Below are 26,408 nucleotides of genomic sequence, written 5' to 3' on the forward strand. Positions count from 1 at the left end.
TTATTACTTAAGACAGGAAATGGCACAAATTATCACAGGGTTCAGTCAGGTTCCCGACGCGACTTCTGTACCCCAGACGTTTTCAGGATCGGCTTCTCTGTCTTCCATCTTAGTTTTAGGTCCCAAATATTCACTTCACCCCGGCCAAATCCACAACGAAATGCGACTAGAAGGGGGATGGACTTGTCCATGAAGTAAAATCACGCTGCATATGCATCCCTTTGTATTTTGGGGCCAGCGGTTGTTCACCCCCCCCCCCCCCCCCTCTCTCTGAGATTGGTGGAGCCGTTAGTCGCGGCGTAGGTTTTCCTGCCACACCTGTTCAGCAGTTTCTTCAGTCCGGACGCTTTTGCGTTTTTGGGATCTTTCACACGGGATGGGATTGTCAGCAGGATGCAGCCCAGATGTAGATTTAGGGCTGACACCCACTGGCGGTTTTTTCTCCACTGCGCTGCGAGAGTAAAGGAAAAGTCTCGCAGCGCAGTGCGAGGAAAAAAACTGCATCACCCGGAATATCACCAGTCTCTTCAATGGGGCCGGCGGCAGCAGTGCTAGCCCCATTGAAAAGAAATGGAAAATACCGTGGGCTTCTGCCACAGCTGTGACAAGAGTTTCCTTCATCCCTGCGGGGATGAAGAAATCCTCTATCACAGCTGTGGCAGAAGTCCGCGGCACGCTATCTCATTGCTTTCAATTGGATCGGCACTGCTGCCGATCCTATTGAAAGCAGTGCTTTCTGGCAAGCCCCGCAGTATGATTATCGGGGAAGGGCTTGAAATATAAGCCCTTCCCCGATAATCATCAATAAGTGGCAAAAAATTTTTTAAAAAATTACTCACCTCTCCGCCGCTCAGACACGTCCTCCGGCTGGCTCCCCGGCACTGCTGTCCAGCACTTTCAGCAGGCAGAGATTTAAAAATCCCTGCCTCCTGAAAGGGCTATGCTGATTGGCTGAGGGCTCAGCCAATAGCAGCTAGTGCTTAGCTATTGGCTTGAGCGCTCAGCCAATGACAGATAGCCCTTAGCTATTCATTCATAGCAGAAGTCCGTGCTATTCTCCCTATGTTTTCAATGGGGCTAGTGCTGCTGCCGCTGGCCCCATGGAAAACACTGGCGATAGGCCGGTTGTATCTCGGCGTTTTTCTTGCGCTGCGAGGCGAGAGTTTTCACTAGCTCTCGCAGCGCAAGAAAGAAAATATCGCCAGTGGGTGTCCACCCTTAGTCAATTAGTGTGGTTTGTTATTGCGGAATGCATTTGGCGGAATTTCTTGCATTTTTTTTTACGCAGACTTTAATTGTGGTATTCCATCTTCTGTAGGTTAGAAATCCGCAATAACAATTCCACCCGCCGTCCGTAATTCGGCAGGAGAAGGCTTTTCCGCTGAGGAATTTAATCTGGCGGTCTTAAAATAAAGACTTGCGGATTTTCAAAAGGATTTTAGCAGGTGCCGAATAGGGATAACATTGCGACGCAGAAATGTCCGCGCGGACTAATTCCATCCCGGGTGAAAGGTCCTCTTTGGCCCCTTTACGCCATTAGTCATAGCGAAGGTTGCTGCAGTCAGCGGATGGCGTCCGGCAATGCACTGGGGTAAGACCCGTCTCACCCGGCCATGTTGAAACGTGCCTGGCGCCCCCTGTAGGAACATCTAAATGTTGCAGCACCGCCCACACGTATTCGAAATGGCGGATTTTGCAGCAATGATGCTGGCGCCGCACTTGGGGGGAATTTCAGAGTTTTTAATAAATTGTCAGTTATTCGCGGGCCGACAGTCGTTTCTGTGCTTTTAAAAAACATTTAACTCCCAGTTCTCAGTGGGACCACCATCTTGGATGTGGCTTATGAATCCGCAAACTCAGGTGTTGAGGGTAATAAGCGCGGCTCGTTGTGGTCTTCAGCAGCGCCTTATCCTGCAGCTCTGTAATGCAGCAGTACAGGACTGACATCTTGTGCCGCGCTCCAGTAATGCAGCGCTGAGACAGCTGCAGAGGGGGAGTCGCCCTATTAACCGCTCCGTCTCATCCGTAAGTAGGGCCGCACCTGTACATACACCGCAGCTCTGGTTCGCTCCCTATAATTATCTGCTCTGGTGAATTAACCCATTCTGTGCTGCCTACAGACCACAAGACAGGGAGATGTCAGATAGGTGAACTTTATATACATAAGATCCATGTACAGAACAACATATACAGCTGCCAGCGCAGGAAGTGCTCCAGTGTGTACACCAGGGGTTAATTATATACAGTGTGATGCCGGCGCAGTCATGTCAGAGAGCATGTAATGACGAAAGCCAATTCGAGCCTATACCGTGATAATATTAAGAGCGCAGCCCACGCCTCAATCACATCGGTGAGCGTGCACCCTGTAACCTAACAATAGAAGCGAGCGCTCAGCCTACACCGTGAGTATGCAAGCGAGCGCTCAGCCTACACCGTGAGTATGCAAGCAAGCGCTCAGCCTACACCGTGAGTATGCAAGCGAGCGCTCAGCCTACACCGTGAGTATGCAAGCGAGCGCATATTGTATATGAGGATAATATAACAGCACTCAGCCGGTATCCTAACTTTACAAGCCAGCGCTCAGCCTAAACCGTGAGTAAACAAGCGAGAAACCAAGTAATCTTGTAGACATGATACCTTTTAATGGCCAACAAAAATGCATGATGTTACAGTGAGCTTTCAGGGATATCTCAGATGAGCTCAGTGGACTGATTTATGATGTATGTCTCAGCCCCGTTTGTTTTAAGTTTTGAGTGCAAAACAGCGCCAAATTTCTGTGTGTGAACATGTATTTAGATCAAGAGGAATGTGTTCTCCTCCCCTCTGCATCTGTATGTTATAATTATGTGCCATCCAAAGTAGTTTCATTCATTAGCCTGATGAAGGGAGGCAAGATATCCCCGAAAGCTCGCTGTAACATCATGCATTTTTGTTGGCCATTAAAAGGTATCATATCTACAAGAGGACTTGGTTTCTCGCTCTGAGAACAATCACACTTTGCTCTACTGGCTAACACCGTACCAAACCTTTTTTTCTTTATACAAGCGAGTGCACAGTGTATACCAGGATGATATAACAGCGCTCAGCTGGTATCCTAACTTTACAAGCGGGCGCTCAGCCAGTACAAGCGAACGCAGTGTATACCAGGATGATATAGCAGAGCGCTCAACCTATATCCTAACATTACAAGCGAGCGCTAAGCCTATACCTTGAGTATACAAGCGAACGCACAGTGTATACCAGGATGATGTAGCAGAGCACTCAGGATATAACCTAACAATACAAGCGAGCGCTCAGCCTATACAAGCAAACGCACAGTGTGTACCAGGATGATATAAGAGCCCTCAGCCTATAGCCTAAAGATACAAGTGAGCGCTCAGTGTATATGAGGATGATATAACAGAGTGCTCAGCCTATATCCTAATGATACAAGCAAGCACATAGGCTCTACAAGCGAACGCAGTGTTTACCAGAATGATATAGCAGAGCGTTCAACCTATATACTAACATTACAAGCGAGTGCTCAGCCTATAACATGAGTATACAAGTGAATGCACAGTGTATACCAGGATGATATAACAGAGTGCTCAGCATATATCCTAACGTTACAAGCGAGCGCTCAGCCTATACAAGTGAATGCACAGTGTATACCAGGATGATATAAGAGCGCTCAGCATATATCCTAACGTTACAAGGGAGCGCTCAGCCTTCTGTTCTAGAACAATGACTTGGAAGATTTGATCTCATTGGCCGCGGTCCCAGCAGCTATTTATACGCCGTATCTGCTGGACTTTCCCTCCTCACATCCTCATCCGCCGCCCTCGCTCCCATGGTAGATATACGTACACAACGTTCCACATCTCACCAGACGTCTCCTGGACTGCATGTGGGCAGTTATGCGGCGGAGCTTTGGGGTGGACCGAGTCCTATAAATTAAGGCATAATACACAAGAGGGAGATTTCTACATCAGCAGTAAAAAAATTTTAAAAAAAACCTCAAGGGGCAGATTTACGGAACGGTCTAGAAAGAGAACGGTCTATCAACTTAAGCAACCAATCACTGCGCATCGTTTAACGGCAGAATGAGCCTGCAAGCTGCGCTGTGATTGGCTACAATGGGGCACCGGAGACCGCTGTCCTCCTAGGCATTTTCATAACTCTTCCCCCAAATGCTCAGAATGCCACAAACAGTGAAAAGCACCAACAGGATGGATCCGCCCGACTCCGCGGCTCGTTGCCATGCTCTCTCCATGATGAGTCGGAGGACCAGGCAGTGATATAATTTAGTCCTTAAGAGCTTACAATCTTTAGCGGGCCACACCTGACCAGCAGGCAAGGCCTTTCCAGTGCTGCCCTTCTTAGTAAAGTGCCCATGACGTCTGGGGTGCCACCCTCTAACCCGCAGGTCACCCCAGGAGCTTCTTGTGGTCGCTGCTGAGGCTTTGCTCCGTCCGTGGGGATGCTGGGGTGGCGCTGGAACAATCCGAGGAGTGCGACTGGCTCCTGGCAGAAGGCTGTGCCAGCGTACAATACCACAGAAAGATGAAGAGACCTGGAGGGAAGGAAACACCAGAGCGGCCGTTATAGCGGAGATCACCTATAGATATATACAGTACATACGAGGAACCTAGAGCTGGCATCACCTATACAGTACATATGGGCAACCTGAGAAGTTGCCACCTAGAGATATACAGTGTATATGAGTAGTCTAGAGCTGACATCATAGATATATACAGTACATACGGGAAGCCTTGAGCTAGCATCACCTATAGATATATACAATATATATGGAGTAACCTGGAGCGGATATCACCCATAGAAATATACAGTGTGTGTGTATGTATATATATATATATATATATATATATATATATATATGCGCCCAGAGCTGCTGTCACTTATTAACATATACAGTATATGTAGGGCGCTTAGGGCTGGCATCACCAATAAATATATACAGTATATATGGGGACAACTGGAGCTGGCGTTAGATATTTACATTCATAATAAACAGAGCCTAGACTTGGCATTATAGATATATACAGTCTAGAGCTGGTATCACCTATATATATTTATTGTATATGAAGGTGGATGAAGCTGTCAATAGCTAGAGATTATATATATATATATATACACGGTATATATGGGGGCACCTGGAGCTGGCATCACATATAGATATATAGAGAATATATGGGGAGCCTGGAGCTGGCATAACCTGTATACATATACAGTATATATGGGGGATACATGCAGCTGGCATCACCTATAGATATATACAGCCCATATGGGGGGTCCCAGGCACTGATATCCCCCATAGATACATACACTATATATATAGGCGTGCATGAAGCTGGCATCAGCTATAGAAATAAACACTATGTATGGGAAAGCCCAGAGCTGATGTCACTTATTGACATATACAGAATATACGGAGAGCCTGGAGCTGTTATCACCTATAGCTATATATAGTACATATGGGGGGTCTTTTCCTTTATGGCTCTGGTCCAGGCTGGGGCCTACTGGAGAACGTGTAGGCCTGCCTATGGCAGGTATAGATTATACTATGGTCCAGCCTTCTACATGGTGGGCCATGACAAATTAGCCAGGCAACACATAAAACTGTCTAAAACATCTGTCTTTGTTGCCCCGAGCAACCAATCACAGCGCAGCTTTAATCTTACCTCAGTATAATATATAACAACCAATCACAGCACAGCTTTCATCTTACCTCAGTATAATATATAACAACCAATCACAGCGCAGCTTTCATCTTACCTCAGTATAATATATAACAACCAATCACAGCGCAGCTTTCATGTTACCTCGGCAGTATAATATATAACAACCAATCACAGCGCAGCTTTCATCTTACCTCAGTATAATATATAACAACCAATCACAGCACAGCTTTCATCTTACCTCAGTATAATATATAACAACCAATCACAGCACAGCTTTCATGTTACCTCAGTATAATATATAACAACCAATCACAGCACAGCTTTCATGTTACCTCAGTATAATATATAACAACCAATCACAGCGCAGCTTTCATCTTACCTCAGTATAATATATAACAACCAATCACAGCGCAGCTTTCATGTTACCCCAGTATAATATATAACAACCAATCACAGCACAGCTTTCATGTTACCTCAGCAGTATAATATATAACAACCAATCACAGCGCAGCTTTCATGTTACCTCAGTATAATATATAACAACCAATCACAGCGCAGCTTTCATGTTACCTCAGTATAATATATAACAACCAATCACAGCACAGCTTTCATGTTACCTCAGCAGTATAATATATAACAACCAATCACAGCGCAGCTTACATGTTACCCCAGTATAATATATAACAACCAATCACAGCGCAGCTTTCATGTTACCTCAGTCAACCAATCACAGCGCAGCTTTCACTTTACCTCAGCAGTGTAAGAAATGAAAGCTGTGCTGTGATTGGTTGCTCAGGGCAACAAAGACAGATGTTGTTTTCGCTACCTTTCCTCAGCGTGCGGTGCCGGCCTGCCCCTCCGCGGCCCCCAGTACACACTGCACTGTATACCCGCGGCTGTTCACCTGCGCTATGTGGTATTTTGGTATACGGCTCTATACACAAGTGCTGTTGACTTTGCTCCACATTTGTAGCCGTAAGACCCCCATAAGACCCCCGACGTGTCCCAGCCAGATCTAGGCTAAGCATATCAGATGGCGGCACAGATACCGCCTTGTGACTTCACAGGAACTGCTGCCCCTCCTCTGCCGGGAAGTGAGGGGTTTCACCTCAGGACCCCAAGGGGTAGGTGACCCCCGATAATGGCGTGGACGGGGGGGGGGGGGCTTACCTTGCAGGGAGTTCAGGATGCTGAAGAGATACTGGACAGGCAGGAAAAGGGCTCCGAAGGAGAAGAAGGCCAGACACCACGGCAGCCCCAACATGCAGCTGAGCCCCAGCAGTGTCACACAATGGCGGACCTTCTCTGCCCGCGTGTGCGCAGAGAGTCGCAGGACGCGGCGGGTCATGGCCACCATCATACAGAGGTTAAACAGCAGGATGGCAGCGCAGAAGGTCACAGTCAGCACCAGGTGGACGATGGGGTCCGTCAGCCAACATCTACGAGAGAGACACAGAGATACAGCAGGCGGAAACCCAGGAGCTGACCGCCATGATCGGGGGTTGGGAGAACTTACATGGAGGCGGTGGAGTTGTGGACAGATGGCCGCTCCACAGAGACCCTATAAACGCCATAACTCTCCTGGTACATCAACACCACGGCAGCCACGATAATGATGGGGAGCCCTGCGGAGAAGACGAATGTCAGCTCCTAAGCCGAGGGTGAGGCCGTACGACAGATGCAAAGGTCACATGACCAGGACTCACCCCAGCCCACCAGGGCCAGCTTCACCGTGGTGAATGAAGATGCCGGGAAGACTTTGACTACCAGCCGGTAAAGATTCAAGCCTTCAATGGCCATCCAAGAAAAAGTGCAGAGCAAAGCGAAGTGCAGTGCGGCGGCGCTGCTGGTACAGAGACTGCGCTCCTCCAGGGCACCGACCACGGCGCTCACTATGAAGGTGACGTCCAGGAGAAGCACCGCCCCCAACAGGTTCACATGGATCTGCAACGTGGGGTTCGACTGCATCTTGCTGTCAGGAAATAGAATATCACAATGCTGCAATGTACACATCCATGTAACATGTCAGAACACGCCTCACTTCACCATACACATCCATGAACACGCGGCACTGCACTGATACAAGTAACATGTCAGAACATGCATCACCGCACACATCCATGTAACATGTCAGACCATGCATCACTGCACACATCCATGTAACATGTCAGACCATGCATCACTGCACACATCCATGTAACATGTCAGACCATGCATCACTGCACACATCCATGTAACATGTCAGACCATGCATCACTGCACACATCCATGTAACATGTCAGAACACGCCTCACTTCACCATACACATCCATGAACACACGGCACTGCACAGATACAAGTAACATGTCAGAATATGCATCACTGCACACATCCATGTAACATGTCAGACCATGCATCACTGCACACATCCATGTAACATGTCAGAACACGCCTCACTTCACCATACACATCCATGAACACACGGCACTGCACTGATACAAGTAACATGTCAGACCATGCATCACTGCACACATCCATGTAACATGTCAGAATATGCATCACTGCACACATCCATGTAACATGTCAGACCATGCATCACTGCACACATCCATGTAACATGTCAGAACACGCCTCACTTCACCATACACATCCATGAACACACGGCACTGCACAGATACAAGTAACATGTCAGAACATGCATCACTGCATTGAACGTATTCATGTAACATCTTCACACACTGCATTAAGAACATCCATGCAACATGTCACAACATGCATCACTGCATTATACACATACATGAATGTATACACTGCTGCGTTCTAACATGTAATATGGATGTGTACGGTGCAGTCATACATGTTCTGACATGGTACATGTATGTGTACAGTGCAAGATGTTCTGAGGTGTTATATAAAATGTGTACACTGTAGTGTGTTCCAACATGTTACAAACAACACACTGCATCGTACATTCATATTCATGTAACACCTCAGTACACAATGCACTGTACACATACATGTAACATGGGGTGGAATAGATGGACATTGCATCGTACACATACATGTAACATGGGGAGGAATAGGCTGAACTAGATGGACATTGCATTGTACACATCCCTGTAACACCTCAGAACACCTTGCACTGTACGCATACATATAACACGTCAGAACATGTATCACTGCACTTCATATATACATGTAACATGCTAGAACACACTGCATCATACACATTCACGTAACACCTCCCAAGAGTTTGCACTGCGCACATACATGTAAAACATTATAATGAAAACATTCATGTACCACCTAAAAAGAAACATACGTGTAACATGTAAAAACTGTTATTACTCTCAGTAAGAGGAACAGAATAATGTTGTAGAAATGATACAATAATGTTATTCGCCATCAGAGGTTATTTACTAGATTACTGAGAGCAACAACTATGTAGTGTACACATACATGTAACACCTCCGAACACACTGCACACATACATGTAACACCTCCGAACACACTGCACACATACATGTAACACCTCCGAACACACTGCACACATACATGTAACACCTCCGAACACACTGCACACATACATGTAACACCTCCGAACACACTGCACACATACATGTAACACCTCCGAACACACTGCACACATACATGTAACACCTCCGAACACACTGCACACATACATGTCACACCTCCGAACACACTGCACACATACATGTAACACCTCCGAACACACTGCACACATACATGTAACACCTCCTAACACACTGCACACATACATGTAACACCTCCGAACACACTGCACACATACATGTAACACCTCCGAACACACTGCACACATACATGTCACACCTCCGAACACACTGCACACATACATGTAACACCTCCGAACACACTGCACACATACATGTAACACCTCCTAACACACTGCACACATACATGTAACACCTCCGAACACACTGCACACATACATGTAACACCTCCGAACACACTGCACACATACATGTAACACCTCCGAACACACTGCACACATACATGTAACACCTCCGAACACACTGCACACATACATGTAACACCTCCGAACACACTGCACACATACATGTAACACCTCCAAACACACTGCACACATACATGTCACACCTCCAAACACACTGCACACATACATGTAACACCTCCGAACACACTGCACACATACATGTAACACCTCCGAACACACTGCACACATACATGTAACACCTCCGAACACACTGCACACATACATGTAACACCTCCGAACACACTGCACACATACATGTAACACCTCCAAACACACTGCACACATACATGTTACACCTCCGAACACACTGCACACATACATGTAACACCTCCGAACACACTGCACACATACATGTAACACCTCCGAACACACTGCACACATACATGTAACACCTCCGAACACACTGCACACATACATGTAACACCTCCTAACACACTGCACACATACATGTAACACCTCCGAACACACTGCACACATACATGTAACACCTCCGAACACACTGCACACATACATGTAACACCTCCGAACACACTGCACACATACATGTAACACCTCCGAACACACTGCACACATACATGTCACACCTCCGAACACACTGCACACATACATGTAACACCTCCGAACACACTGCACACATACATGTAACACCTCCTAACACACTGCACACATACATGTAACACCTCCGAACACACTGCACACATACATGTAACACCTCCGAACACACTGCACACATACATGTCACACCTCCGAACACACTGCACACATACATGTAACACCTCCGAACACACTGCACACATACATGTAACACCTCCTAACACACTGCACACATACATGTAACACCTCCGAACACACTGCACACATACATGTAACACCTCCGAACACACTGCACACATACATGTAACACCTCCGAACACACTGCACACATACATGTAACACCTCCGAACACACTGCACACATACATGTAACACCTCCGAACACACTGCACACATACATGTAACACCTCCAAACACACTGCACACATACATGTCACACCTCCAAACACACTGCACACATACATGTAACACCTCCGAACACACTGCACACATACATGTAACACCTCCGAACACACTGCACACATACATGTAACACCTCCGAACACACTGCACACATACATGTAACACCTCCGAACACACTGCACACATACATGTAACACCTCCAAACACACTGCACACATACATGTTACACCTCCGAACACACTGCACACATACATGTAACACCTCCGAACACACTGCACACATACATGTAACACCTCCGAACACACTGCACACATACATGTAACACCTCCGAACACACTGCACACATACATGTAACACCTCCTAACACACTGCACACATACATGTAACACCTCCGAACACACTGCACACATACATGTAACACCTCCGAACACACTGCACACATACATGTAACACCTCCGAACACACTGCACACATACATGTCACACCTCCAAACACACTGCACACATACATGTCACACCTCCAAACACACTGCACACATACATGTAACACCTCCGAACACACTGCACACATACATGTTACACCTCCGAACACACTGCACACATACATGTAACACCTCCGAACACACTGCACACATACATGTAACACCTCCGAACACACTGCACACATACATGTCACACCTCCGAACACACTGCACACACACATGTAACACCTCCGAACACACTGCACACATACATGTAACACCTCCGAACACACTGCACACATACATGTAACACCTCCGAACACACTGCACACACACATGTAACACCTCCGAACACACTGCACACATACATGTAACACCTCCGAACACACTGCACACATACATGTAACACCTCCGAACACACTGCACACATACATGTAACACCTCCGAACACACTGCACACATACATGTAACACCTCCGAACACGCTGCACACATACATGTAACACCTCCGAACACACTGCACACATACATGTAACACCTCCGAACACACTGCACACATACATGTCACACCTCCGAATGTTGGGGTGTAAGGGTGCCCCAACAAGTCAGCATGCACACAGACACACACACACACAATACCTGGAGCAGCAGATCCAGATGATTGTGAAGAAGCACGAGACCGCAGAAATGCTGCATCCAGCAAATGTCAGGACGGACAGCGTCACAAGATGGACCTCCGGGATGACCTCACTGGACATACGCTGGACAACAGGAGAGCAGGAGAGGTTACCGGGGGCCAGGATGGGGTGATGGACAAATAACTGGGGGTAAGATTTGGGGTGATGTAGCAGATTATTGGGGGTCAATATTGGGGTGATGTAGCGGATTATTGGGGGTCAATATTGGGGTGATGTAGCGGATTATTAAGGGTAAGTACAGGGGTGATGTAGAGGATTACCGGGGGTCAGTACTGGGGTGATGTAGCAGATTACCGGGGGTCAGTACTGGGGTGATGTAGCAGATTACCGGGGGTCAATACTGGGGTGAGGTAGCAGATTACTGGGGGTCAGTATTAGGGTGATGTAGCAGATTACCGGGGGTCAATACTGGGGTGAGGTAGCAGATTACTGGGGGTCAGTATTGGGGTGATGTAGCAGATTACCGGGGGTCAATACTGGGGTGAGGTAGCAGATTACTGGGGGTCAGTATTGGGGTGATGTAGCAGATTACCGGGGGTCAATACTTGGGTGAGGTAGCAGATTACCAGGGGTCAGTACTGGGGTGGTGTAGCAGATTACCGGGGGTCAGTACTGGGGTGATGTAGCAGATTACCGGGGGTCAGTATTAGGGTGATGTAGCAGATTACCGGGGGTCAATACTGGGGTGAGGTAGCAGATTACTGGGGGTCAGTATTGGGGTGATGTAGCAGATTACCGGGGGTCAATACTGGGGTGAGGTAGCAGATTACTGGGGGTCAGTATTGGGGTGATGTAGCAGATTACCGGGGGTCAATACTTGGGTGAGGTAGCAGATTACCAGGGGTCAGTACTGGGGTGATGTAGCAGATTACCGGGGGTCAGTACTGGGGTGATGTAGCAGATTACCGGGGGTCAATACTGGGGTGATGTAGCAGATTACCGGGGGTCAGTACTGGGGTGATGTAGCAGATTACCGGGGGTCAGTATTGGGGTGATGTAGCAGATTACCGGGGGTCAGTATTGGGGTGATGTAGCAGATTACCGGGGGTCAGTACTGGGGTGATGTAGCAGATTACCGGGGGTCAGTACTGGGGTGATGTAGCAGATTACCGGGGGTCAGTACTGGGGTGATGTAGAAGATTACCGGGGGTCAGTACTGGGGTGATGTAGCAGATTACCGGGGGTCGGTATTGGGGTGATGTAGCAGATTACCGGGGGTCAGTACTGGGGTGATGTAGCAGATTACCGGGGGTCAGTATTGGGGTGATGTAGCAGATTACCGGGCGTCAGTACTGGGGTGATGTAGCAGATTACCGGGGTCAGTATTGGGGTGATGTAGCAGATTACCGGGGGTCAGTACTGGGGTGTTGTAGCAGATTACCGGGGGTCAGTATTGGGGTGATGTAGCAGATTACCGGGGGTCAGTACTGGGGTGTTGTAGCAGATTACCGGGCGTCAGTATTGGGGTGATGTAGCAGATTACCGGGGGTCAGTACTGGGGTGTTGTAGCAGATTACCGGGGGTTGGTATTGGGGTGATGTAGCAGATTACCGGGGGTCAGTATTGGAATGATGTAGCAGATTACCGGGGGTCAGTATTGGGGTGATGTAGCGGATTACCGGGGGTCAGTATTGGAGTGATGTAGAGGATTACCGGGGGTCAGTACTGGGGTGATGTAGCAGATTACCGGGTGTCAGTACTGGGGTGATGTAGCAGATTACCGGGGGTCAGTATTGGGGTGATGTAGCAGATTACCGGGGGTCAGTACTGGGGTGATGTAGCAGATTACCGGGGGTCAGTATTGGGGTGATGTAGCAGATTACCGGGGGTCAGTATTGGGGTGATGTAGCAGATTACCGGGGGTCAGTATTGGGGTGATGTAGCAGATTACCGGGGGTCAGTATTGGGGTGATGTAGCAGATTACCGGGGGTCAATACTGGGGTGATGTAGCAGATTACCGGGGGTCAGTATTGGGGTGACGTAGCAGATTACCGGGGGTCAGTACTGGGGTGATGTAGCAGATTACCGGGGTCAGTACTGGGGTGATGTAGCAGATTACCGGGTGTCAGTACTGGGGTGATGTAGCAGATTACCGGGGGCCAGTATTGGGGTGATGTAGCAGATTACCGGGGATCAGTACTGGGGTGATGTAGCAGATTACCGGGGGTCAGTACTGGGGTGATGTAGCAGATTACCGGGGGTCAGTATTGGGGTGATGTAGCAGATTACCGGGGGTCGGTATTGGGGTGATGTAGCAGATTACCGGGGGTCAGTACTGGGGTGATGTAGCAGATTACCGGGGGTCAGTACTGGGGTGATGTAGCAGATTACCGGGGGTCAGTACTGGGGTAATGTAGCAGATTACCGGGGGTCAATACTGGGGTGATGTAGCAGATTACCGGGGGTCAATACTGGGGTGATGTAGCAGATTACCGGGGGTCAGTATTGCGGTGATGTAGCAGATTACCGGGGGTCAGTACTGGGGTGATGTAGCAGATTACCGGGGGTCAATAGTGGGGTGATGTAGCAGATTACCGGGGGTCAGTATTGCGGTGATGTAGCAGATTACCGGGGGTCAGTACTGGGGTGATGTAGCAGATTACCGGGGGTCAGTATTGGGGTGATGTAGCAGATTACCAGGGGTCAGTACTGGGGTGATGTAGCAGATTACCGGGGGTCAGTACTGGGGTGATGTAGCAGATTACCGGGGGTCAGTATTGGGGTGATGTAGCAGATTACCGGGGGTCAGTACTGGGGTGATGTAGCAGATTACTGGGGGTCAGTATTGGGGTGATGTAGCAGATTACCGGGGGTCAGTATTGGGGTGATGTAGCAGATTACCGGGGTCAGTATTGGGGTGATGTAGCAGATTACCGGGGGTCAGTATTGGGGTGATGCAGCAGATTACCGGGGTCAGTATTGGGGTGATGTAGCAGATTACCGGGGGTCAGTATTGGGGTGATGTAGCAGATTACCGGGGGTCAGTACTGGGGTGATGTAGCAGATTTCTGGACTTTTACTGAACCCTTACTGATCCTTCATCATGTCTCACCATCAGCAGGGCGAAGTACGTGAGGTGGTTGCATCTGCAGTCCGTGCGCTCCTCGCTGCGCTCCGTGCGACATCCGTCCGTCCTCCAGCTTTCCGATAACTCTGTGGGGATGGACAGGACCGCCCGTCGTTACCCATTACCTTCTACATGCGGCCACAAGGCACACCCCCCCTTCCCGTCGGATACTCACCGTCCCAGAAGACGCAGACCGGAGAGGAGTTCACCTGCGGTACAAGAGACGGGGAGATGTTAGGGATAACTGCAGCGATGGGGAATGGGCTCATAGGGGGCAGTAATGGGGGGCCACACATGCTATACACTTCCCTTTATGGACAGGAGTTTAACCCCTGAGATCCTGGGGAGGATGAGTGTGCCAGCAGGTAAAGGTTTCTTAGCAGTATCCCCCCATGTCCACATCTCTGGGGCGCTATCATGTCTATCCTTCCATCATATTATCCCGTCACACGGGGAAGGGGGGGGGCAGATGAGCCGAGAACGGTGACATCTGCAGCCTTGTGACCGTTGGGCTCCATGTGCAGTTAAACCACATTGTACAGGTGCGACGCCGACCACGGAGCCGCTGCCACTGCTGACAACCAGATGTATACGGGAGGGATCGGGACGGGGGTTACAGGGAGGGAGGGGATGTTCAGCATGGATGTGGTGGGGTGGTGCTCTTATATGTGGCTGTGATAGGGGGTCCGGTGGGCTCCAGGGTCTTCATCAACCTTAAGCCGGTCGTATCAGTTACCTGTAAGGGCTGATGGTGGAAGGTGATGACGATGTCTTCAGAAAGATTAGCCACCAGTCTTCCCTCCAGGGTGACGCCGACCACTTGACTGCCGACGACCGTGCTGTTTGCAGCGTCCTGTGTGCAGAGGTAGGACAATACATGAGTCTCCCCACTGGAGGGCGCTCTGGGTGATAACTATGAGCATGATATCTCACCGGGAAGAGCGTTCCAGAGTCAGCGAGTCGGACAACATGCAGCCGGGCGCCGCGGTCCACCGTCTCCAGCAGCTGGTTTGGAAATGATAAGGAAATGCCCAGACGATCAGGAAGAGAACTCAGCTGTAGGGGGCGAGAAGAGAGCACATTACTATACGGCGCCCCCAGTGGCCAGTTCCAAGTGCACAGCAGACCTCGCTTCCACTCACCACCTCAGCAGAATGCAGCTTGTATACAGCGGCCCGCAGAGAACCCTTCCCAAAATACTGTCTGTCCTCACTGAATTCCACTTTGGACAACACGGTATCTAGCCAGGAGCGGAGCCTGAAAAGAGACCGAAGAGGCTGTAATGTGGGGGACAAGACCCCGAAGAGGCCGCCGTGTGGGGGGCGAGACCGAAGAGGCCGCCGTGTGGGGGGCGAGACCGAAGAGGCCGCCGTGTGGGGGGCGAGACCGAAGAGGCCGCCGTGTGGGGGGCAAGACCGAAGAGGCCGCCGTGTGGGGGGCAAGACCGAAGAGGCCGCCGTGTGGGGGGCAAGACCGAAGAGGCCGCCATTTGGGGGGCGAGACCGAAGAGGCCGCCGTGTGGGGGGCAAGACCGAAGAGGCCGCCGTGTGGGGGGCGAGACCGAAGAGGCCGCCGTGTGGGGCGAGACCGAAGAGGCCGTAATGTGGGGGACAAGACCCCGAAGAGGCCGCCGTGTGGGGGGCGAGACCGAAGAGGCCGCCGTGTGGGGGGGCGAGACCGAAGAGGCCGCCGTGTGGGGGGCGAGACCGAAGAGGCCGCCGTGTGGGGGGCGAGACCGAAGAGGCCGCCGTGTGGGGGGCGAGACCGAAGAGGCCGCCGTGTGGGGGGCGAGACCGAAGAGGCCGCCGTGTGGGGGGGCGAGACCGAAGAGGCCGCCATGTGGGGGGGCGAGACCGAAGAGGCCGCCGTGTGGGGGGCGAGACCGAAGAGGCCGCCGTGTGGGGGACGAGACCGAAGAGGCCGCCGTGTGGGGGGCGAGACCGAAGAGGCCGCCGTGTGGGGGGCGAGACCGAAGAGGCCGCCATGTGGGGAGGCGAGACCGAAGAGGCCGCCATGTGGGGGGGCGAGACCGAAGAGGCCGCGAAGTGAGGATCGGCACCACAGATCTCAGGAAGTGACTTACACTCGTCCATTTCCACTGAAATGCTCCTTGTCCAGGTAGTCAGCGACTTGCGAGATCTCGTGCTCCACATTCTCTGAATCTGCAAGGCAAGCAAGCACAAGGATCAGTACTTACCCAAGGAGTATGACCCCCATCATCTGCTGTAATAAGGGGAAGGGGAAACATGTCACTCATTCTTTTTATTACTCCTCATGGTTACGACAAAGAAAACATCTTGCTAGTTCTTCCCTGGGACCCTTCTCTGCATTTGTTCAACCCCTGCCCTACCTGCACTAAGTCCCCCCCTTTCATGAAATCCGCCCTTCCCCTACCTGCACTTAGTAAATCCCCTTCATTTCTTTGCACCTCCCCTGCCTGCACCAAGTACCCCCCCTTCATTTGCTTTGCCCTCCCCTGCCTGCATCAAGTCCCTCCCCTTCATTTGCTTTTCCCTCCCCTGCCTGCACCAAGTCCCTCCCCTTCATTTGCTTTTCCCTCCCCTGCCTGCACCAAGTCCCTCCCCTTCATTTGCTTTGCCCTCCCCTGCCTGCACCAAGTCCCTCCCCTTTATTTTCTTTGCCCTCTCCTGCCTGCATCAAGTCCCTCCCCTTCATTTGCTTTGCCCTCCCCTGCCTGCACCAAGTCCCTCCCCTTCATTTGCTTTGCCCTCCCCTGCCTGCACCAAGTCCCTCCCCTTCATTTGCTTTGCCCTCCCCTGCCTGCACCAAGTCCCTCCCCTTCATTTTCTTTGTCTACCCCTGCCTGCACCAAGTCCCTCCCCTTCATTTGCTTTGCCCCTCCCCTGCCTGTACAAGTTCCCCCTTCAGAACCTGTCAGCTGCACCTCAAGAACATCTCAAGAATCCGCTCCTTTCTCACCATAGACACGCTGAAAACGCTTATTGTTGCCCTCATCTACTCCCGGCTCGATTATTACAACCCACTGCTGATCGGCCTCCCCTGCACCAGACTCTGCCCTCTCCAATCCATCCTGAATGCGGCAGCCAGGCTCATCTTCCTGTCCAGCCGCTCCTCGGACGCCTCTGCCCTGTGCCGGTCACTGCGCTGGCTGCCCGTTAAATACAGAATTCAATTTAAACTTATTACCTTAATCCACAAAGCCCTCCACAGCGCCGCGCCCCCCTATATTGTATCCCTCATCCACAGCGCAGTGCCCCCCTATATCGCCTCCCTCATCTCAATCCATCACCCAGCCTGGGCTCTCCGCTCTGCTCACGAAACTAGACTGCACACCCCTCTAATTCGAACTTCTCATTCCCGCCTCCAAGACTTCTCCAGAGCAGCACCGGTCCTCTGGAACGCACTACCAAAGGATACCCGGGCAATCCAGGACTCGCAGAACTTCAGGCGTGCTCTAAAAACGCACCTCTTCAGGGAGGCATACCGCATTCCCTAAACAAACTCCTCTGTACTCCGCCTGATAACATGCTCCCTGACCTACTGACTGCAATCCCTGCTAGCCATCATAAACCGCTCCTGCAGTCATATTGATCCTGCCATCGCATAGCTAAATGTCTGACTGTTGTCTGTGTATAGCATCCCTCACTCTCCATCACGCAATACTGTGCACATCTCCACCCCGCCATACCGTGCACATCTCCAGCCCCTTTACCTTCTGTATCCCCCCATTACCTGTAGTATGTAAGCTCGTTGGAGCCGGACCCGCACCCCTATTGTTTCCACCAACTGATTACGATTGTAACCGTGGTTCTGTAATGTTTGTACTTTTGTCTTTCTGTATCCCCTGTCTATGTAAGCGCTGCGGAATATGTTGGCGCTATACAGATGAAGATTATTATTATTATTATTTGCTTTGCTCCTAGTCGCAGCTTGGACATGTTGCACAGAGCAGAGCAGGATACGGATAGGGATCTCGCTGCCCGCAGACTTCCTCCCGCACCATTATAACATCCGACCACACAGCTCTGCAATTCCCCAGTTTCACAGATGTAACAATGTAGAGTAAAGCCCAATTCTCACACTTCTCTCCTGAAATACTCTGTGCTGCTGGGTGAACGGCCATCGTGGATGTACAGCTGGGGCTCATGCACACGGCACGCACAGAATCCGCCCGTGACCCTGCTTACCTGTCATTTCTTCTGTATTGCGGATGTGCTGGCCGCTGCACATGCACAGTACAGATTTCCCCGCGCCATAGCTCGCTGGGCGATGACGCGGTTCCTGCGACACTTCCACAATACTTATTGCGGAAGGGACATGGGGACGGACAGCTTCCATTGACTTCAATGGAAGCCGTCTGCCCAGAATCCAGGCACATTGTGTCCGCAAATAAAATCTGCGTGTCTGCATGGAGCAGAGGACTCGCCACGCACATGTATGGGCAAACTGAGCAGCAGATCGCCCGCGCAGGTGACAAACGACGGATCCGCAATTCAATTTTCCCCATGTGCATGAGGCTTAAGGGTGTGATGTGGGAGGCTCAGACACTGCAGCTTGGAGTGTAAGCTCCTGTGCCCTCCCCCGCAGTTTCCCACACAATGCCCTGGTGCGGGGAGGGCAGGATGTGGCGGCCTGGCATTTGGCACAGATTGCAGATAACTGAAATACCATCAATTCCAAAGACGTGCTGAGCAGCGGCAGACGCCTCACAGAAGAGAAGGGGGTCTTATAGGACTGCGGTGGAGGAACGGGGTCTTATAGAGATGAAGGTGGAAGAGGAGGGTCTTATAGAGGCAGTAATGAAGGAAGGGGTCTTATAATGATAGTGGTGGGGCAGGTGTCTCATAGTGACATCAGCGAGGGAGGGGGTTGCAATAGGGACAGCACTGGGGGGTCTTACACACTATAAGGTCACTAATGTCAAATCATTAACAGTAAGAACTGGCACAGGAGAGGGGGGCCTCAAATGCACCAATGTAGCGCATGGCCAGGGCCGCACAGAAATTAGGAGGACAATCACAGGCACTGGAGGTTGATGGTGCAGCAACAGGCAGGGGAGCAACTAACTGATGGACGGAGAGCAGCGAGTGTGTAGCATCCACTGCCCTAAATGCAGAAGAAGTCTGAACATCCGTGGGGGCAGAAGATGAGAAGAATTTAGGAAGGAGGCACTGCACCCACCAGCCGCAGGACCCAAACTAGAGACTAAACTGCAGAGTACAGAGAATTATGTAATTGCCACCAGCAGATGTGACATCATAGAAAAAGGAAATGGAAAATAACGAAGGTCTCCAGTACAATGCAGAGAGACAGCACATCATAAGCAGTAGAGAATGAGAGAGAAAGAAGAAAGAAGGGAGAGCGAGAGAGACAGAGAAAGAAGGGAGAGCAAGAGAGACAGAGAAAGAAGGGAGAGCAAGAGAGAGACAGCACATCATAAGCAGTAGAGAATGAGAGAGAAAGAAGAAAGAAGGGAGAGCGAGAGAGAAAGAAGAAAGAAGGGAGAGCGAGAGAGACAGAGAAAGAAGGGATAGCAAGAGAGAGACAGCACATCATAAGCAGTAGAGAGAGAAGGGAGAGCTAGAGAGAGACAGCACATCATAAGCAGTAGAGAATGAGAGAGAAAGAAGAAAGAAGGGAGAGCGAGAGAGACAGAGAAAGAAGGGAGAGCGAGACAGAAAGAAGAAAGAAGGGAGAGCAAGAGAGACAGAGAAAGAAGGGAGAGCAAGAGAGAGACAGCACATCATAAGCAGTAGAGAAAGAAGAAAGAAGGGAGAGCAAGAGAGACAGAGAAAGAGAAGAGCAAGAGAGAAAGAGAAAGAGGAAAGCGAGAGAGACAGAGAAAGAGGAGAGCGAGAGAGACAGAGAAAGAGGAGAGCGAGAGAGACAGAGAAAGAGGAGAGCGAGAGAGACAGAGAAAGAGAAGAGCAAGAGAGAAAGAGAAAGAGGAAAGCGAGAGAGACAGAGAAAGAGGAGAGCGAGAGAGACAGAGAAAGAGGAGAGCGAGAGAGACAGAGAAAGAGGAGAGCGAGAGAGACAGAGAAAGAGGAGAGCGAGAGAGACAGAGAAAGAGGAGAGCGAGGGAGACAGAGAAAGAGGAGAGCGAGGGAGACAGAGAAAGAGGAGAGCAAGAGAGACAGAGAAAGAGGAGAGCAAGAGAGACAGAGAAAGAGGAGAGCGAGAGAGACAGAGAAAGAGGAGAGCGAGAGAGACAGAGAAAGAGGAGAGCAAGAGAGACAGAGAAAGAGGAGAGCAAGAGAAACAGAGAAAGAGGATAGCAGGAGAGAGAAGAGAAAGAGGAGAGCAGGAGAGAGAAGAGAAAGAGAAGAGCAGGAGAGAGAAGAGAAAGAGGAGAGCAGGAGAGAAAAGAGAAAGAGGAGAGCAGGAGAGAAAAGAGAAAGAGGAGAGCAAGAGAAACAGAGAAAGAGGAGAGCAAGAGAAACAGAGAAAGAGGAGAGCAAGAGAAACAGAGAAAGAGGAGAGCAAGAGAAACAGAGAAAGAGGAGAGCAAGAGAAACAGAGAAAGAGGAGAGCAAGAGAGACAGAGAAAGAGAAGAGCAAGAGAGACAGAGAAAGAGGAGAGCGAGAGAGACAGAGAAAGAGGAGAGCGAGAGAGACAGAGAAAGAGGAGAGCGAGAGAGACAGAGAAAGAGGAGAGCGAGAGAGACAGAGAAAGAGGAGAGCGAGAGAGACAGAGAAAGAGGAGAGCGAGGGAGACAGAGAAAGAGGAGAGCAAGAGAGACAGAGAAAGAGGAGAGCGAGAGAGACAGAGAAAGAGGAGAGCGAGAGAGACAGAGAAAGAGGAGAGCGAGAGAGACAGAGAAAGAGGAGAGCGAGAGAGACAGAGAAAGAGGAGAGCGAGGGAGACAGAGAAAGAGGAGAGCAAGAGAGACAGAGAAAGAGGAGAGCAAGAGAGACAGAGAAAGAGGAGAGCAAGAGAGACAGAGAAAGAGGAGAGCAAGAGAGACAGAGAAAGAGGAGAGCAAGAGAGACAGAGAAAGAGAAGAGCAAGAGAGACAGAGAAAGAGGAGAGCGAGAGAGACAGAGAAAGAGGAGAGCGAGAGAGACAGAGAAAGAGGAGAGCAAGAGAGACAGAGAAAGAGGAGAGCGAGAGAGATAGAGAAAGAGGAAAGCGAGAGAGACAGAGACGGAGGAGAGCGAGAGAGACAGAGACGGAGGAGAGCGAGAGAGACAGAGACGGAGGAGAGCGAGAGAGACAGAGACGGAGGAGAGCGAGAGAGACAGAGAAAGAGGAGAGCAAGAGAGACAGAGAAAGAGGAGAGCAAGAGAAACAGAGAAAGAGGAGAGCAGGAGAGAGAAGAGAAAGAGGAGAGCAGGAGAGAGAAGAGAAAGAGAAGAGCAGGAGAGAGAAGAGAAAGAGGAGAGCAGGAGAGAAAAGAGAAAGAGGAGAGCAGGAGAGAAAAGAGAAAGAGGAGAGCAAGAGAAACAGAGAAAGAGGAGAGCAAGAGAAACAGAGAAAGAGGAGAGCAAGAGAAACAGAGAAAGAGGAGAGCAAGAGAAACAGAGAAAGAGGAGAGCAAGAGAAACAGAGAAAGAGGAGAGCAAGAGAGACAGAGAAAGAGGAGAGCAAGAGAGACAGAGAAAGAGGAGAGCAAGAGAGACAGAAAAAGAGGAGAGCAAGAGAGAGAAGAGAAAGAGGAGAGCAAGAGAGACAGAGAAAGAGGAGAGCAAGAGAGAAGAGAAAGAGGAGAGCAGGAGAGAGAAGAGAAAGAGGAGAGCAGGAGAGAGAAGAGAAAGAGGAGAGCAGGAGAGAGAAGAGAAAGAGGAGAGCAGGAGAGAAAAGAGAAAGAGGAGAGCAGGAGAGAAAAGAGAAAGAGGAGAGCAGGAGAGAAAAGAGAAAGAGGAGAGCAAGAGAGAAAAGAGAAAGAGGAGAGCAAGAGAGAAAAGAGAAAGAGAAGAGCGAGAGAGAAAAGAGAAAGAGGAGAGCAAGAGAGAAAAGAGAAAGAGAAGAGCAAGACAGAGGGAGAGACAGAGGGAGAGAGAGAGAAAGAGGAGAGCAAGAGATAGAAGAAAGAGAAGAACGAGATATAGAAGAAAGAGGAGAGCAAAAGAGAGAGAAAGAAGAGAGCAAGGGAGAGAAAGAGGAGAAGAGCAAGAGAGAAAAGAGAAAGAGGAGAGCTGGAGAGAGAAAAGAAAAAGGAAGAGAGCCGGAGAGAAAGAGGAGAGAAAAAGAGAGCGAAAGAGGATGCAAAGAGAAGAGAGAAAGAAAAAGAACAAGAGAGAGAAGAGGTAGAAAAACAGAAGTGGAGAGAAAGAGAGCATGAAAGAGAAGAGAAAAAGAATAGAGAAAGGAAAAAAAAAAAAGTCTGTCTGTACAGAGTGCTCACTACTACTCCCATCGTCCCCATCAGTGTAGTCTCACCTGTGTCCGTGTACTGGAGGGGGAAGCTGTAGTTGCAGGAGGTCCTCTCTGCTTGGCCATTGATGGTGACATTGATGAGCATGTAGTTGGTGTTGCAGGTGTATGATGGGGGTGCTTCCTGGGACAGGTGACCCCTGGTCTGTGTGCCGGCCGGCACGATCCACGATTTGGTCACTCCATACGTAAAGTTAAAGATGCGCAGGGCAAGAACCCAGTGCACGCAGAATACATAGCGCCCGGCGAGCTCCTGCAGAGTGATATTACCAGAGGGCAGAAGTGGAGAAAGCACCACCAGAGCCTCCGCTGTGTCCACCACGGTCACCGTATCTTCTCCAGAGCTGCCCCTATATCGCAGGATGTTTGCACCTCCGGTCTGAGTCCTCCATCCACAGAGCGACAGCCCTTGCGTGCCCCGCGCCAATCCTGCGAGACATTAACGTAAAAGTCATGTGTCATGGCGTCTCTGAAGGATGAAAAGGTCTACAGCTTTCTAATAGACTTGACGCTCCAATTCCTTACTTTTCTAGATCTCTGCTTGCTGTCAGCGAGTGAGAACACTTATTTACATCTCCACTGAAGTCTAGACAATGCTCTGCGAGCTCAACACAGCAGCATGCATCAGGCTGGAGTCCAGGGTGTTTATATCACAGAGCATTGTAACGAACCCTCAGCTGAGAGCAGGACTAGCTATGTACAGGGCTACGGCCTCTGAATGTAACCAAGAGTGCTCTCATTCACTGACAGCAAGCAGAGATCTAGCAAATGGTGAGGAATTGAAACCCAAAGTTTATAGGAAACATGTTGAAGTTTTCACTTATATTGATTAATCTTCACTTACATAAAATCCGAAAACCTATTTAACCCCTCAAATTCCCCATAATGCACCAGGCAGATGATTTCAGCATAAGGAGGATCCTAAATCCCCCTCCAGCAGTAACTCCTCCCTCCATAAATTTACTAAGTTAAATAATTGCCCAGCATGCCTTACTGTCAGAATCTACCACCATCTATACTCCATCAACATTAACCCCTTAACACTCCAGGGTGCACATTTGCATAATAAAAGTTTGGGGTTTGTACTAGAGCCTCCATACTCGCCCGTATCACATCTTATATCCAAGCTAGAGGCGGTACAACAGGGTACTAGAGCCTCCATACCTGCCCGTATCACATCTTGTATCCAAGCTAGAGGCAGTACAACAGGGTACTGGAGCCTCTATGTCCGCCTGTATCACATCTTGTATCCAAGCTAGAGGCGGTACAACAGGGTACTAGAGCCTCCATGCCCGCCTGTATCACATCTTCTATCCAAGCTAGAGGTGGTACAACAGGGTACTAGAGCCTCCATGCCCGCCCGTATCACATCTTATATCCAAGCTAGAGGTGGTACAACAGGGTACGAGAGCCTCCATGCCCGCCCGTATCACATCTTATATCCAAGCTAAAGACGGCACAACAGGGTACTAGAGCCTTCATGCCCGCCCGTATCACATCTTATATCCAAGCTACAGGTGGTACAACAGGGTACTAGAGCCTCCCTATAAGGGGTCGGTGCTCCACAATAAATGATGCTTTTGCTGTTATTGTAATCACTTATATTAACGTTACAATCACAGAGAAAGTTTCATCCATCCGAGAACTTCCAGGGGGAGGGGGGGGGGGGGTATGACCGGGAATGAGGTGATATCCCATAATAAAATCTATAACTATATGCAGCACCTAATCTGTCCTCTAACCTCTATTGCAGGGAGAGGAGAGGTCACTGTCCTGTAGTGACCAGAAAGTCTTCAGGACCCTCACCTTTTTGTTTTAACATGGTGTTATGCTGTGGTCTTCTGTGCCCCCCATTCTGCACTCAGGACCCCATAATGACAAAGTGACAACAGAACCGGAGAACATTTTGTAATTTTTTTTTTAATTAAAAGCTAACATTTTGCATTGAGATAAGTATTCACATCCTTTAGAAGGAGAACCACCAGGACTCATCCTAGAGACGCCGACCCCAAACTAAGGGGGAGAAGGACCTCAGTAACAGAGGTGACAGAGAGCCCAGCGGCCCCCATAATACTTACATGGAAGAACCACCAGGACTCATCCTAGAGCCGCCGACCCCAAACTAAGGGGGAGAAGGACCTCAGTAACAGAGGTGACAGAGAGCCCAGCGGCCCCCATAATACTTACATGGAAGAACCACCAGGACTCATCCCAGAGCCGCTGACCCCAAACTAAGGGGGAGAAGGACCTCAGTAACAGAGGTGACAGAGAGCCCAGCGGCCCCCATAATACTTACATGGAAGAACCACCAGGACTCAGCCTAGAGCCGCTGACCCACCAGACTAAGGGGGAGAAGGACCTCAGTAAGAGAGGAGACCAAGAGCCCAGCGGCCCCCATAATACTTACATGGAAGAACCACCAGGACTCATCCCAGAGCCGCTGACCCCAAACTAAGGGGGAGAAGGACCTCAATAACAGAGGTGACAGAGAGCCCAGTGGCCCCTATAATACTTACATGGAAGAACCACCAGGACTCATCCTAGAGCCGCTGACCCACCAGACTAAGGGGGAGAAGGACCTCAGTAACAGAGGTGACAGAGAGCCCAGTGGCCCCTATAATACTTACATGGAAGAACCACCAGGACTCATCCCAGAGCCGCTGACCCCAAACTAAGGAGGAGAAGGACCACAGTAACAGAGGTAACCAAGAGCCCAGCGGCCCCCATAATACTTACATGGAAGAACCACCAGGACTCAGCCTAGAGCCACTGACCCCAAACTAAGGGGGAGAAGGACCACAGTAACAGAGGTGACAGAGAGCTCAGCGGCCCCTATAATACTTACATGGAAGAACCACCAGGACTCATCCTAGAGCCACTGACCCACCAGACTAAGGGGGAGAAGGGTCTTGGTAAGACACATGAAAGCCTCCTGGAGTTACCAAAAAGACCCTGTAGGACCCTCAGACTGCGGAAACAAGATTCCCTGCTCTGATGACACCAAGATGGAAATTTTTGACCTTTAAGACTTCTGTCTGGAGGAAACCAGGCGCCGCTCATCACCTGCCCAATACCATCCCTACAGTGAAGCCTGGTGGTGGAGCATCATGCTGGGGGAGGGGAGACCGGTCAG

The 26,408-nt window shown here is 50.0% G+C and overlaps 1 protein-coding gene across 5 annotated transcripts in view; it reads right to left on the reverse strand.

Annotated features, from left to right (window-relative positions):
* Positions 1-2,137: 2,137 nt before the first annotated feature.
* The window catches only part of LOC136582744 (adhesion G-protein coupled receptor G1-like), a 42,956-nt gene continuing 18,685 nt past the window's right edge, over positions 2,138-26,408 (reverse strand). For 3 of the 5 annotated variants that reach the window (XM_066583977.1, XM_066583976.1, XM_066583978.1), the window contains exons 3-14: positions 23,282-23,704; positions 17,000-17,078; positions 16,059-16,173; positions 15,850-15,972; positions 15,653-15,769; positions 15,092-15,125; positions 14,902-15,002; positions 11,790-11,911; positions 7,388-7,653; positions 7,198-7,306; positions 6,852-7,120; positions 2,138-4,552 (exon numbers count right to left, since the gene is read on the reverse strand). In XM_066583977.1, the coding sequence (XP_066440074.1) occupies positions 4,407-4,552; positions 6,852-7,120; positions 7,198-7,306; positions 7,388-7,653; positions 11,790-11,911; positions 14,902-15,002; positions 15,092-15,125; positions 15,653-15,769; positions 15,850-15,972; positions 16,059-16,173; positions 17,000-17,078; positions 23,282-23,704 (1,904 nt within the window). In that variant the 3' untranslated portion in view covers positions 2,138-4,406. The remainder of the gene's footprint in view (positions 4,553-6,851; positions 7,121-7,197; positions 7,307-7,387; positions 7,654-11,789; positions 11,912-14,901; positions 15,003-15,091; positions 15,126-15,652; positions 15,770-15,849; positions 15,973-16,058; positions 16,174-16,999; positions 17,079-23,281; positions 23,705-26,408) is intronic. The other 2 variants (XR_010787211.1, XR_010787210.1) reach the window with 2 other exon arrangements.

Source organism: Eleutherodactylus coqui, chromosome 11, assembly GCF_035609145.1.
Source record: "Eleutherodactylus coqui strain aEleCoq1 chromosome 11, aEleCoq1.hap1, whole genome shotgun sequence".
Lineage (NCBI taxonomy): Eukaryota > Metazoa > Chordata > Amphibia > Anura > Eleutherodactylidae > Eleutherodactylus > Eleutherodactylus coqui.